The following is a 14681-nucleotide window of genomic DNA, read 5'->3' on the forward strand; positions in this document are numbered from 1 at the left end:
CAATACAAATGTATTGGATCCTGTGCTAATTTAGCACTTTCCATTATTTCTTTTAATATACTGACCCAACAACTCATTAATGTAGGTTTATTATTATTAACCCTTCTTTACAATGAAAAAGAAAGAGAGAGAGAGAGACATATAGAAGTCAAGTAATTTGCCCAGAGTTACAAAGTGGGATTTGAACTAGGCAATAAGATTCTATAGCATAAACTCTTAATACTATATTGCTAATTAGTGCCCTAGGAAAAAAATTCTGAAGAACTAACACAATACTAAATGATGTTTTAAACTCACTATACAAGGCTTATAATACAGTAATATAAGCATACAATACTATCTATACAACCAGTTCTATACTTTAAGGACCCTCAAACCCTTTGCCTGGAAAGGAGAGAGAAAGAATGATTATACCAACCCAGAATGAACATTATTGCCCTGATGAGAAGGTTAAAAAAAAATTACAGTGAATTTAATAAAGAGATTGATAGAAAAGACTCATCTATCCTTTACAGAAAATATCTTCACAGAGATAGCTATCTCATTACCTATCTTACTGCATGTTATACATTACTATATTACTATATTTTAGCAATTACTATATTTTACTGTATTTTAATAATTTAAGACATCAAACTAAGAAACCATCATGAATTTTAATTTTTCCAAAAAACCTATTTCCTAATAATAAATATTATAATTTCTTATTTAAGGATCTTGACCTATCAGCAAAAAAACAGCTTCAGAAATACTCTTTCCATGACCTAGCCAAAAAGCAGAGCATACTAGCCCCATACTACATTTGAACAATACTACGGTTTTCAAAGTATTTTCCTATTTTGTCTTATAAATTTCTTGTAAGTTATAAGGGAAGGTTTTGCGAATATTTCACAAATGAGAAAACTGAGCTTGACGAAGTTAATTTATTAATCCAGTCCCAGAACCAAAGGAACAGAATCCAGTCTTCTAACCATTGACCTGGTATTCATGCCATAGCCCTAGGCAAGAGAATTTAAGTTTAAATTATCAGGCAGTTCAGGGGCCCCTGGCTGGCTGGCTCAGTCGGTAGAGCACCCAATTCTTGATCTTGGGATCATTAGTTTGAGCCCTATGTTGGGTGTAGAGATCAGTTAGGTCAATTTAAAAAAAAAATTTTTTTAACTGGCAGTTCAAAAACATCAATTATTCAGCATATTTATATAATATTTTGAAATGTGCAGAATTAAAGAGTTCTTAACAATAAAGAAAAATTTTAAGAAACATAAGAAAAAGGAACATTAACAGAAATTTACAAAGGCAAATAAACGGGAATAAGCTTTTTAAAATGTTCAACCTCACGAGTAATCAAAAATATGCAAATTAAAACAGGAACTTTGTGGGTTGAGAAGATTTTTTTTTAACATGATGATGCTCAGTAGTGGCAAAGTGTATGAACAACAAGGAATTCCAAATCTTGCTGGTTTCTCGAGGGCAATTTGACGATGTATTCTAACAGCCTTAAAAAATCCCATTTCCGGGCGCCTGGGTGGCTCAGTGGGTTAAGCCGCTGCCTTCGGCTCAGGTCATGATCTCAGGGTCCTGGGATCGAGTCCCGCATCGGGCTCTCTGCTCAGCAGGGAGCCTGCTTCCTCCTCTTTCTCTCTCTCTCTCTGCCTGCCTCTCTGCCTACTTGTGATCTCTCTCTGTCAAATAAATAAATAAAATCTTTAAAAAAAAAAAATCCCATTTCCTTTGACAAACTTCACCTCCAGAAATTTAGCCAAAGGAAAGAACCAGTGATATTCAAAACAGCGTACAAAGGCAGGCATCATAGCACAATAGCAAGTAGTTAGATATAATTTTATGTGACAGGTAGGATATATAGCATGATCTTAATTTTCTTAAAATATATATATATATATTTATGAACATGAGAAAAGAGACAGACTAACAAATGGAAAAAAAAAAAAGAACACCAAAATGTTAACAGCCATAATCTTTGAATAGTGACAATTTATAGAATTTGGTTTCTATAATAAGCTTATATTATTTTATGACCACACATTTGAACTTTCTTTAAATAAGCAGACATTGTAGAGCAATACATAAAATAACTAACCTCTTCTGCTCTTCTGAAGACCACATTAGCATGCTGAGGAATGTCCACTTCCGAAGAGTCCCTTTTTCAAAATGGAAATAAATGTTTTATATGGCTGATCTGAAGAACAGTCATACAGGATGTCAACATAAAAGAGAACTATAAGTTCTTACACTAAAAACAATTTATGAAAAAAGATTACAATTTACTGAGTTTGAGATATTTTAGATATAAATAGAGACTAGATGTTCCAGTCTCCATCTCCATCTTCATTTAGCGAAGTTTAAAGGTCTAAATTTTAACCAAGCTAATAATTAATATACAGACTTTAGCTCAACAACTGGTTCTAACTATATTAAAATTTACTAGAGATCTAAGTTTATTTACAAGTGAAGATATTACCACATTTTAAAAAGAGAAAAATTCTAGTGCTTTGCTAAATACAGTGAATACATAATGTTTAAAATACCTTAACAAGAGTAGAACTCCTGCTTTCCCCAGAAGTCGCCAAGCAACCCATTCTGCAGTCCTTCTATCAGCTTCATATGTCGCTTGCTGACTAACAATAAAAACCAGTGGTAATCCTAGTTGGAGATGAACAGTTGAAACCTGTTGAGGGTCTTCAGCAACTTCAGTCTTCATTTAAAAAAAAAGAACAAAATGTCTTCACTGTGTGAAAACAGGGTTCCAACATTTGGATTTAAATTTTAATTCTTATTAATGAAGTCATGCATTAAAAAAAAAAACAAACTACAAGCCCATGAAATAAATCTAATAGTGACAGAAATGACCTCATTATTTCCTAAGGTTAATCCTCCTGATGTACCTATATACTTAAAGCATTATAAAACTAATGTATTTACAAGGAGTTAAACATGAAATCACAACCCCAGGGAATAAGAGCATTATAAAGAAATTTTAAAAAATAAAATAAAATAGTGTAGTATTGATAAAGAGGTATTTCAAGGGAAATAGGAAGACAAAAAAAATTCTTTCATATAAAAATTTAACATGTAATGACGTATTACAAAACAAGAGGAACATCTGAGTTAGGACAGCAGCTTGAATATATACATCTAATTTTACTCCCTCCAGTAATCCCAGGGAAAGTATAGCAGGAAGATCTTCTTTAAAGGAGATAAACATACATATGTGAAGAAAGGAAAACAAAAAAGGCAAACATTTTTTGGAAGCTGAAGAACAGAATAATAACTGACTTAGGAGAATCTAACAAAGCAAAACAGTAAGCCAGGAGAGAGAAAGCTAAGAAACAATTCAATCAAGTACAGCATCCCTATAATTGCTCAGGGTTTTTCAGTGCCTGGTGTCTCTGGAACCAGGAGAGAAATACTGGAGGGCAGTAGCAGGAAGGCTCTGAAATAAGGAGGAATACAAGTAAAAGCTTTGGAGGAGTTAGATACTGAGATTCCCCTCCAAATCCATTGAGTTTAGGCAACTATTCCTCCCTCACACCAGAAGAAATCTGGGGGTGACTTCAGAAAATCTCAGAGTGTGAATGCCATGCCAAAAGTGGGGGCATTAAGTAACCAAATGCTAAGATGCCCCCAACTCCCTACCCACTCATTTCCCAGAATAAAAGTGGCCAGACTTCTGTCCTCTGAGCAGAAGATGGGAAGATCCTTTTCTGAGAATCATTAAGCCCAAGAAAAAGCCTGAGGATACTGACATTAGGGTTCTCCAAAAAGCAGCCCAGGTCTAATCACCCTATAGAATTCACAATTAACAAGTCTCATGTACATCCCTAGAACTTCCAATCAGCTTTTAAGGTTCATCTTCTAAATCACAAACAGATATCCAAGGAGTAACATGCATCTGAGGGAAGCCTCTAACATAAAAGATAGAACCCAGAACAAAGAGAAAAACAGATAACATGGAGATAGCACAGACTATTCAGGAAGCAGATTCAGAAAACCACCCCTGATAATCTCCAGGTGATGGGAAGATACTGCATCCATAAAGAAATAAAAATTAAAATTGAACAAATCTGCCAGAAAGTACATACAGCAAAAGATGGAAAATAGGAGAAAATGTAATAAAGGTGAAGACTGGTTCAAGAGGTCCAATGTCCAAATGGGAGTCCCAGAAAGAGAGAAGGGAGAAAAAATAAGGGAAAAAATCGCCACTGAAATAAACACAAAAGTTTCCCATGACTGAAGGAACATGAATTGCCAGACTGAAAGAGCCTACTGAGTAACCAAATAGTGGATAAAAGTAGATATACAGGAAGATCCCTTCTTGCAAGCTTTACAATTATTGATGATTTTTTTTAATCCTAAAAGTTTCTAGAGAAAAATTGATATTTACCCATGATAGGTCAAATTCCAAAATGGTCCCCTTGATTCCTGGTGCACCAATCTTGCATAATCCCAGTCCCTAAAATAGCCATTCCCTTGATTAGGTTCCATTATAGAAACTGTCATGGCACAATGCAGTGGGATTGTCCTGCTGGCTCTGACGGAAGAAGCTGTAATTTTTTGAGAAGGCCCTGTGGCTAGGACCTGTGAACAGCCTGTAGAAGCTAAGAGCAACACCAGCCAATGAGCAGCAAGAAAGTGGGGACCTCGTCCTACAATCACATTGAACTGAATTATACCAAAGCCTAAATAGGTAGAACAACCTGAAGAAACAGTTGGAGAACAATCAGTAATTCAACATTAAAAACTGAAAACGAGGAATAAGCAGTAAGGGTGGAGATCTGGCAAGGAGCCAAATCATTAAAAACTATTACCTCTTCCTAAGGAAGTGTGGCTTTCTTCTGTAAATGAATTGAAACCATTTAGAAATTGTACAAAATATTTTAACATGTGTGTTTAAAAATATTACTCTACCAGCAAAGGCAAGTATGAACTTAAAGGAGTGGGGAGAAAAAAAGGGAGGTATAGAGACCACATCAGTTACTTTACTAAAATAGAACATGAGAGATGGTGAAAACCTCAATTAAGGCATTGGCTGTTAGAATAAGGAATTCAAAAGATATTTAAGATGTAAAATTAGATGTGGGGAGATGCAGGATTTGAGAATGATTTCCCAGGTTTCTGCTATGAATGACTTGATAGTAAATTAAGGGATAATGGAGAAAGAACAGATGGTGGACAAGGACAACACATAGATGTTGGGCATACTAAGCTTAAGGAGAGATACATCTAATTAGTAGTTAATTATATAGATCAGGAAATCCAAAGAAAAATTTAACCTGAAAGTTCGGATTGGAGACTCAGTATAGTTAATGCTATAGAAACAGATAAGATCACCTAAAGAGTGTTTTCTGACCATCTATCACTGTGTGTGTGTAGCAAAGTACTCCAAAACCCAATGGCTTAAAATAACAAGAATCACTTATTTTGATTGTATATTTGCAAGCTCATCTCTGATCCATGTAGCATTAGCAGGGCCTTTGGACAGGAGGCAAAAGGTCTGCTTTAAAGATGGCTCATTCAGGATACCTGGGTGGCTCAGTTGGTTAAGGATCTGCCTTTGGCTCAAGTCATGATCCCATGATCCTGAAATCCAGTCCTGCATTGAGCTCCTTGCTTCACGGGCAGCCTGCTTCTCTCTCTCTACCCCTCTCCCCTGCTTGTGCTCTCTCTCTGACAAATAAGTAGAATCTTTAAAAAATAAAGTGGACAGAGAGGCAAGATGGCAGAGGAGTAGCAGACTGAAATGACATCAGGTCCCAGGAGTTCAGCTAGATAGTTAACAAACCATCTGAACACCTACAAACTCAACAAGAGATAGAAGAGAAGAAGAGCAGCAATTCTAGGAACAGAAAATCGACAACTTTCTGAAAGGTAGGACATGCAGAGAAGTGAATCCGAAGCAACAGGAAGATAGACCGCGGCGGGAGGGGCTGGCTCCCAGCAAGCAGTGGAGCAGCAAAGCACAAAATCAGAACTTTTAGAAGTTTGCTCCACTAAGGGACATCGTTCCAGAGGCAAAGCAGAGTAGAGCCCTCATGGGGACAGTGTGGTCTCAGTTCCCGTAGGGTCACAGAAAGATTGGAGGTGTCTGAGTGTAACAGAGCTCGCAGGTATTGGAGCAGGGAAGCCAACTACAGAGACAGAGACGAGGAGTGAGCTCTCAGCTCGGGATTACCTTAAACCGTGAACCCCGGCACAGTCGAGCCACTGCTCTTCGAGCAGGGACTCCACAAGTGGCAGATCCAGAGAGGACCCCCCCCCCAGGAGGAGTGGCACAGGAATGTGTGGCAGGAATCTGCTGGGTTTGAAGACTCCAAATGGAGCTGTGTGCCAGAGACAGAAATGCTCAGTCACAGGCTGGGTGAGCACAGAGCAAAGCTGGAGACCAGGAAGACAGGAGTAACTGCTTTTCTTTGAGGGCACACTGAGGAGTGGGGCCCTGAGCTCTCGGCTCCTCTGGGCTGGAAATTGGGAGGCCGCCATTTTAATACTTGAGCTGTAGGGAAAAGTTCAGGGAACAAAAGATCCCAAGAGTGAACCAGAACATATTACTTAGCCTGGCCCCTGGCAAGGGCAGTGCAATTCCACCTCGGGCAAAGACATTTGATAATCACTACAAAAGGACACCCCCCCACCCCCCCACCCCCCCGCAGAAGATCAGCAAGAACCTCCAGCCAAGACCAAGCTGACCGAACAAGCAGAACAACAGAACTCCAGAGCTAGGAGAAAGTAATGCATAGGATTCATGATTTTTTTCCCCATAATCCTTTAGTCTTGAAAAGTTAAATTGTTTTTAATTTTACTTTTTTTCTTATTCTATTTTTTAACTTTTCTCTTTCCTCCTATAACATTTTTAAACTAGTTTATCTTAACAATAGCTTTCTTTTAAAAAAACATCTTTTTAAACCTTCATTATTACAGTCATATTTTATCCCTTCATTGTATTGGACTTTATTTTTTGAATACATATAGGTTTTTTTAAAATTTTGGGATATAATTTCTTCTAATAAATCAAAATATACCAACTTAGAGTTTTTTTTTAATTTTCATCTTTATAGCATATTCTACCCCTTCATCGTGTTTACCCTGATTTTTGTATATATATAAGTTTCTCTTTCTTTAAAATTTTGGGAGGTAGTTTCTTCTAAGAGACCAAAATACACCCAAAATCAAATGGGTGGCTCTGTTCTATTCACCAGTCTAAAATAAATAAACAAACATATATATATATATATATATATATATATATATATATATATATAATATATATATATATTTTTTTAATTTCTATTTCTTTTATCCCCCTTACTTCTCCCCCTGGTTTTGGGTCTCTTCTGATTTGGTTAGCATAATTTTTGGGGGGTCTTTGCCACCCTTTTAGTATTTTATTCTCTCATTCATATATTCTTATCTGGATAAAATGACAAGGTGGAAAAACTCACCACAAAAAAAAAAGAACAAGGGGCAGTACTAAAGGCTAGGGACCTAATCAATACAGACATTAGTAATATGTCACAACTAGAGTTCAGAACGACGATTCTCAAGGTGCTAGGTGGGCTTGAAAAAGGCATGGAAGATACTAGAGAAAAACTTCCAGGAGAAATAAAATCCCCTTCTGGAGAAATAAAAGAACTAAATTCTAACCAAGTTGAAATTTTTAAAAGCTATTAATGATGTACAATTAAAATTGGAGGCTCTTACTGCCAGGATAAATGAGGAAGAAGAGAGAATTAGTGATATAGAAGATCAAATAACGGAGAATAAAGAAGCTGAGCAAAAGAGAGACAAACAACTACAGGACCACAAGGGGAGAATCTGAAAGAGAAGTGATACCATAAGATGAAACAATATTAGAATAATTGGGATTCCGGAAGAAGAAGAAGAAAGAGAGGGGGGGAGAAGGTATATTGGGGCGAATTATAGTAGAGAATTTCCCTAATGCAACAAAGAAAACAAGCATCAAAATCCAGGAGGTGCAGAGAATCCCCCTCAAAATCAATAAAAATAGGTCCACACCCTGTCATCTAATAGTAAAACTTACAAGTCTTGGTAACAAAGAGAAAATCCTGAAAGCAGCTCAGGACAAGAAGTCCATAACATACAATGGTAGAAATATTAGATTGGCAGCAGATTTATTCACAGAGACCTGGCAGGCCAGAAAGAACTGACATGATATATTCAGAGCACTAAATGAGAAAAATATGCAGCCAAGAATACTATATCTAGCTAGGCTATCATTGAAAATAGAAGGAAAGATAAAAAGCTTCCAGGACAAACAAAAACTAAAAGAATTTGCAAACACCCAACCAGCCCTACAGGAAATATTGAAAGGGGTCCTCTATGCAAAGAAAGAACCTAAAAGTAACATAGACCAGAAAGGAACAGAGACAATATACAGTAACAGTCATCTTACAGGCAATACAGTGGCACTAACTTCCTATCTTTCACAATAGTTACCCTGAATGTAAATGGGCTAAATGCCCCATCAAAAGACACAGCATATCAGAATGGATAAAAAGCAAAACCCATCAATATGCTGTCTACAAGAAACTCATTTTAGACCCAAAGACACCTCCAGATTTAAAGTGAGGAGGCGAAAAACAATTTACCATGCTAATGGACATCAAAAGAAAGCTGGGGTGGCAATCCTTATATCAGATAAATTAGATTTTAAGCCAAAGACTCTAATAAGAGATGAGGAAGGACACTGTATCATACTTAAAGGGTCTGTCCAACAAGAAGATCTAACAATTTTAAATATCTATGCCATTAACATGGGAGCAACCAACTATATAAACCAATTAATAACAAAATCAAAGAAACACATAGAAAATAATGCAATAATAGTAGGGGACTTTAACACCCCCCCTCACTGAAATGGACAGATCATCTAAGCAAAAGATCAACAAGGAAATAAAGGCCTTAAATGACACACTGGACCAGATGGACATCACAGATGTATTCAGAACATTCCATCCCAAAGCAACAGAATACACATTCTTCTCTAGTGCACATAGAACATTCTCCAGAATAGATCACATCCTGGGTCACAAATCAAGTCTCAACCAGCACCAAAAGATTGGGATCATTCCCTGCAGATTTTCAAACCACAGTGCTCTGAAGCTAGAAATCAATCACAAGAGGCAAGTTGGAAAGAACTCAAATACATGGAGGCTAAAGAGCATCCTACTACTAAGGAATGCATGGGTCAACCAGGAAATTAAAGAATGTAGTGATCCAAAGGGAAACGTGCACCCGAATGTTTATAGCAGCAAAGTCCACAATAGCCAAACTATGGAAAGAACCTAGATGTCCATCAATAGAAGATGTAGTGTGTATGTATATGTATGTATGTGTTCTTGGAGTGGTCGCAGTTCATTAAAACTACCACAGAATATTTCCACTTACACATGGTTATATTTGGATTTCAATACAACAATATTTCCAGGCATTAAAATGTCATCTCATGAACAGTGTATCTTCTATTCTACCTTTAATAAGCAAATACTCCTAAATCCCCCTCAGTGAAAGCAATAGGTCTAAGGAAAGGGAAAAAGATAGAGTTCATCTAAGTAAAATGCATAACTGTAATAAATTTTACATGTGAATGACCTAATATATTAAAATAAGAAACCTACAGGGCACCTGGGTGAGTCTGTTGGCTGAGCCACCAGCTCCCGGTTTCAGCTTAGATCATGATCTCAGGGTCATGGGATCAAGCCTAGCATTGGGATCCGTGCTCTGCATGGAGTCTGGGTTGGATTCTCTCTCTCCCTCTGCCTCTGTCCCTCCCCCTGCTTATGCGTGCTCTCTCTCTCTCAAAACAGATAAATGAAATCTTTAAAAAAATAATAAAATAAAATATGAAACATACCAGAAGAGGAGCTTCCATTGTCTTAATAAATCTATGTATATTCAATGTAGTCAGTGGTGGTTCCATCAGTGTTCTTCTACATTGCTCAGTCAAATCCAAGACTTGTTTACAATGAAAAAAGTAGAGATGTGCATTTTTAATATCCTCAGTGCTACAAATAAAAAATTAGGGACAGATTCATTTGAAGAAGTTCAATGTATTGTCTTTCTACTATTCAGAAAGACATAGTTCAAATATCTTTAAGTCTCATGTGTTTTAGTTACTGTTTTAGTAAAAATCTAAAACAGTAAAACAAAATAAAATGGACCTAAGCAAAAAGGAAGATACAGTTTTAGAGTTGTATTAGCAATTTTTTCCCTAAACTTCTAAATTAGGTTATAGTCAGGTCCACACAATTTTTTTTTTTAAATAAAAGACTGTCACCTTGAGGACAAGGAGATTATCTTCGAATGTAGTTGCTTTTCTAGAGCTATGCTAAATAAAGCCTTGTAACACAAATTTTCTAGGTTTAATTTAAACTCAAATCTGTTTTGAATAAACTTCAGCCAAAACATGCCTTAAGATAGAAACCATGTGACAGTTTGTGGGAGTTTGTGAGTTAGTATCTGAAATATTACAAAACTCAGCAAATATGGCTTATAATTTGAGTTCTGGCATCCCTTCAATAAGAGAATTCAAAGATAAACTCATAGTGGGTAAGTAAAGTTTGCCAAAATTAAAATAGCATTTAAAAAATCTCCATATGGCATTAGCAGGGTTTGGCAAAATACTGCAAATTTTTATTTTTTAAATGTTATTTTAATTCTTGATACATGCTCAGAGATCTGAGGTTCACTGATTTCAAATTTAATTACAAACTAAATTCTAATAGATTCAATGGTTAAAGAAACAATCAGTCAAGGACTATAAAGCCTATTCTGTGTTAGGCCCTATACCAAATACAAAAGACTAAGATGAGTAAGATGATTCAAATTCTTGAGGGGCTTAGTATAAAGGACATACAGTTTTTTCTAATGTAGTCTGTAAGTGCTACAATATGCAAAGTACTAAGAGAAACAAAGAAATATTTCATTCTGCCTCAAGTCAGAGAGGAGAAAGAAGGAAAGGAAAAAGAGGTTTGTAAAAAAGATAGAACTTCCCGAACAAGATAAGACAATGGGTACTTTAGACAAAGAAACGATATAGCTAAAACCCAATTAAAGTACTTAATTTTTGACACTTAAACTCAAAGTACTTAACTTTGGACTATTTAGGGTCTCATATGGTTACATATATTAAAAGCTAAGTTTTGAAAGCAGGAGGACCCAGTTGAGGTTGAACATCATATCATAACCTCTGAAATAATAAAATAATTTTGGAAAGTTATTTCATCAGAAATCATTGGTTGTAGGTAACAGAAACCAAAAAGGTGGAGAGGGGGCTTACTGGAAGTGTAGAAGCACATATCACAGAACACAAGGAAAATTCAAGCAATTAAATCAGAGAACAAATGTATAGATCTGAACAGCAGGAGTTCAAGGGATCTTCATTTTGCCATTAATATTTTTCAGCTCTCATATCTCTTTATATATAAAGACAACCCTCGCTGCTTTACTTCTACATGGCCAAAACATTCCTATGAGCAAGAGAGCCAAAACACTATATAATCCTATTTCTCCATGTCCAATTCCAAGTTCCTGAGAGAGGGGAATCTCATTTGCTAAGGTAAGCCAGTGGTCTGGTTGACCCTAGATCAGGTGACCACCTCTGATCTAACTGATGATAACATGTATGGGGTGAGGGGCTAACATCCTTGGCCTATACACAGATCCTTTAAGAGGGGAGTGTGGGGAGAAAACAAAACGTACTTGTATTCCTATAGAATGCCACCTCTTATACTACCTATCCTATACACCCTCCTTAACCAACATATAACTTCAAACAAATTCAGGCCCAACATGATATAATGATTAATATACTAGACCTACCCAGTGTTAACAGCTCCAGCAACTAGAATAGTGCCTAGTGTATAGACGGTATTCAATAACTATTTGTTGAATAAAAGAATGAACAAATGAAAGAAAAAAATGCATTCACCTCTCCTCCATTAGGAGACAACCCAAAGTCATAGCCAACTACTTCATCCAGAAGTCATGCCATAGGACTATAGTACTCTGAAGGCAAAGTCCCTCCCTATCATTTCAGGTCTAGGCTGGACTCTTTATCATCTTGCTATCCATGAATAGATGAATACTGAAACATCTCCAATATATTAAATATTCAAAAGTATACCAAAAAAAAAAAAAAGAGTAACTGGATATTTTAAAATTCTCATTTTAAAAATAGGGGAAGGCAAAAATCCTTACAGACCATTATCACGTCTAGCCATAGATCAGAATATCCTATGTATGTGGTATATCTTGCTGAACAGATTTTATAAGATAAATGATAGGACCTATATCTTCTGTGTTTTAAGCATGTCACCTTTATCTGCAACTATTCATCACCAGAAAAGGAATAAGCTAGGAACACAGAAAAATATACAATTAACTGGCAGCAAAACTGTAGGGCTGTCACAGAATCACCATGAGATGAGAACAACCAGGTTTCCCCCATTCTGGGATGGAAACTGGCAGTCAACACTGAGAGTTGCAAAGCAGCTGGCTAAACCACTGCTTATCCTATCTTGAGACTCAGTGACTTATAGCAAAGCTTGGTGGTTTTGTCAGCAAAAGTCCCCAAATGGTTAAAAATATTAATCTGTATATAGACAGTGATCATGCATCAAAGTTTTCTTTAATTCATTAATGAAGGAGTCCACAGAATGACAGTCTAATCAGAAGAGACAAGTGAGAAAAGGTGGCCAATGAGAAAATGCTGGCCAGTGTTGTACAGTGCAGTAAAAACATAACTTCTCTCTACAACCTTATTCCCCACCTAGCCACTTCCAAAAAATCATTTCACCTAATCAGCCTTCTATGCACTAAACTCTAAATTTACAGAGTTGTAAAATGTCTGGGACTTAATTAATTGCATGTGGTTTTATCAAATAGTCACTGTTTTCCAAGAGGTCAGCAGGAGGGCTAATTAAAAACTCTTGCATTGTTGGGACATGGGTTAAGGGTCTGCATTCGGCTCAGGTCATGATTTCAGGGTCCTGGGATCGATCCCACATCAGGCTCCTACCAACAGGGAGTCTGCTTCTCCCTGTGCCTGTCTCTTCCCCTGCTTGTGCTTCTCTCATCCTCTGAAAAATAAAAATAAAACTAAAAACCAAAACAAAAACAAAAACCCTTGCATGGTATAAAAAGGTCACATGATCACCATTTTGCCTTGCTTCCTATTAATTTTCCTGAAGAGCATTTTGAGGAAAAATCTTTAAAATACACTGGCTATTCCCTGTGTCTATAATTATCAAAGGAAAGAAATGTCAACCCTAGGTTGCCCAGGCAAAAAGTCAAAAGAAGGCCTCTACCTAAAATTGTAAGCTAGAAACTAGACAAGAAAAATAAACATTTAAAAAATTATGCTCAAAAACTGTACTTAAATATATTTAAGACTATTCTGACAGGGGCACCTGGGTGGCTCAGTGGGTTAAAGCCTCTGCCTTCTGCTCATGTCCTGATCTCAGGGTCCTGGGATCGAGCCCCACATCGGACTCTCTGCTCAGCGGGGAGCCTGCTTCCTCCTCTCTGCCTGCCTCTCTGCCTACTTGTGATCTCTGTCTGTCCAATAAATAAATAAAATCTTAAAAAAAAAAAGACTCTTCTGACAAAGTAACTTAAAGAACTCTCAGAAAAAAATTCTGGAGTTTAGTTATGAAAGCTGTTATTTTATAACCTATGGGATCACTGTGGGAGATCTATTCCTAAAATATGCTTGGCCACTCATGGGATCACATATTGTGGCTTATCCATAGTGTCTTTGTTCACCTTAGCCTAATATCACCTCTGTATATTTAAATTCATTTTCAGACTATACAATGGAAGACAGTAACAATGAAGGAGATTTGCAGTTTCATTTATATATTCCCATCTGCTTACAATTCCTCTCGGGTAAGCTCATGATATAAACTCTGATGGAGATGCTGAGTAAGTAATGGGAAAGAAGCAAACATAAAATTGTTGACATATCCCTCTTGTACATACCCAATACTTTCCAAAAGGGCAGTTTCTGTGGTTAGAACAAACTGGTATGTAGTCCCATATACAAAAGCAGCTTCCATGACTGCTCTGTGTTCTGAAGAAAAGATAAGAGAGTTGGGAGACATAAGAAGTTAGTTTGTGTGACTCTCTGAGTACTGTCCTACACCCTTTGAAGCTCTATTATGAAGAAAAATTCCTTGTAGGAATCCCAGTTGAGAAAATGCAGGCAGTTAAAGAAATTATGAAAAGTCTATTATATTCAAGGAAAGAGAAAAGTTAATAGGAAATAGAAATGAGTTATACTTGAGAATATAACCTATGACAAATCTGTGACAGTTTCCTCCTCATAGTAGGGGGAAGGCTATGCATCCACCATCCAATTTTTACATGTTATATTTTACATATGTATATGCCTACTTATTGTTTCTGGCTTGGTTTTCTTTTAATCAAAGTTATTCTTTTTTAAATGATTTTTATTAACATATAATGTATTATTTGCCCTGGGGTAGGGTTCTGTGAATCATCAGGCTTACACATTTCAAACTTATTCTTATATATAGTTTAAAAAAAAGCAATTCAGGGGCCCCTGGGTGGCTCAGTGGGTTAAAGCCTCTGCCTTCGGCTCAGGTCATGATCTCAGGGTCCTGGGATCGAGCCCCGCATCGGGC

At 36.7% G+C, this 14681-nt stretch overlaps 1 protein-coding gene across 8 annotated transcripts in view; it reads right to left on the reverse strand.

The window, feature by feature from the left end:
• Positions 1-14681, reverse strand: part of TXNDC16 (thioredoxin domain containing 16) — a 107229-nt gene that overhangs the window by 42199 nt on the left and 50349 nt on the right. For 7 of the 8 annotated variants that reach the window (XM_059182101.1, XM_059182097.1, XM_059182096.1 and 4 more), the window contains 5 exons: positions 14017-14107; positions 9890-10040; positions 4403-4471; positions 2547-2713; positions 2099-2159 (listed from right to left, as the gene is read on the reverse strand). In XM_059182101.1, the coding sequence (XP_059038084.1) occupies positions 2099-2159; positions 2547-2713; positions 4403-4471; positions 9890-10040; positions 14017-14107 (539 nt within the window). The remainder of the gene's footprint in view (positions 1-2098; positions 2160-2546; positions 2714-4402; positions 4472-9889; positions 10041-14016; positions 14108-14681) is intronic. The other variant, XM_059182102.1, reaches the window with a different exon arrangement.

The sequence above is a fragment of the Mustela lutreola genome, chromosome 7 (genome assembly GCF_030435805.1).
Source record: "Mustela lutreola isolate mMusLut2 chromosome 7, mMusLut2.pri, whole genome shotgun sequence".
Lineage (NCBI taxonomy): Eukaryota > Metazoa > Chordata > Mammalia > Carnivora > Mustelidae > Mustela > Mustela lutreola.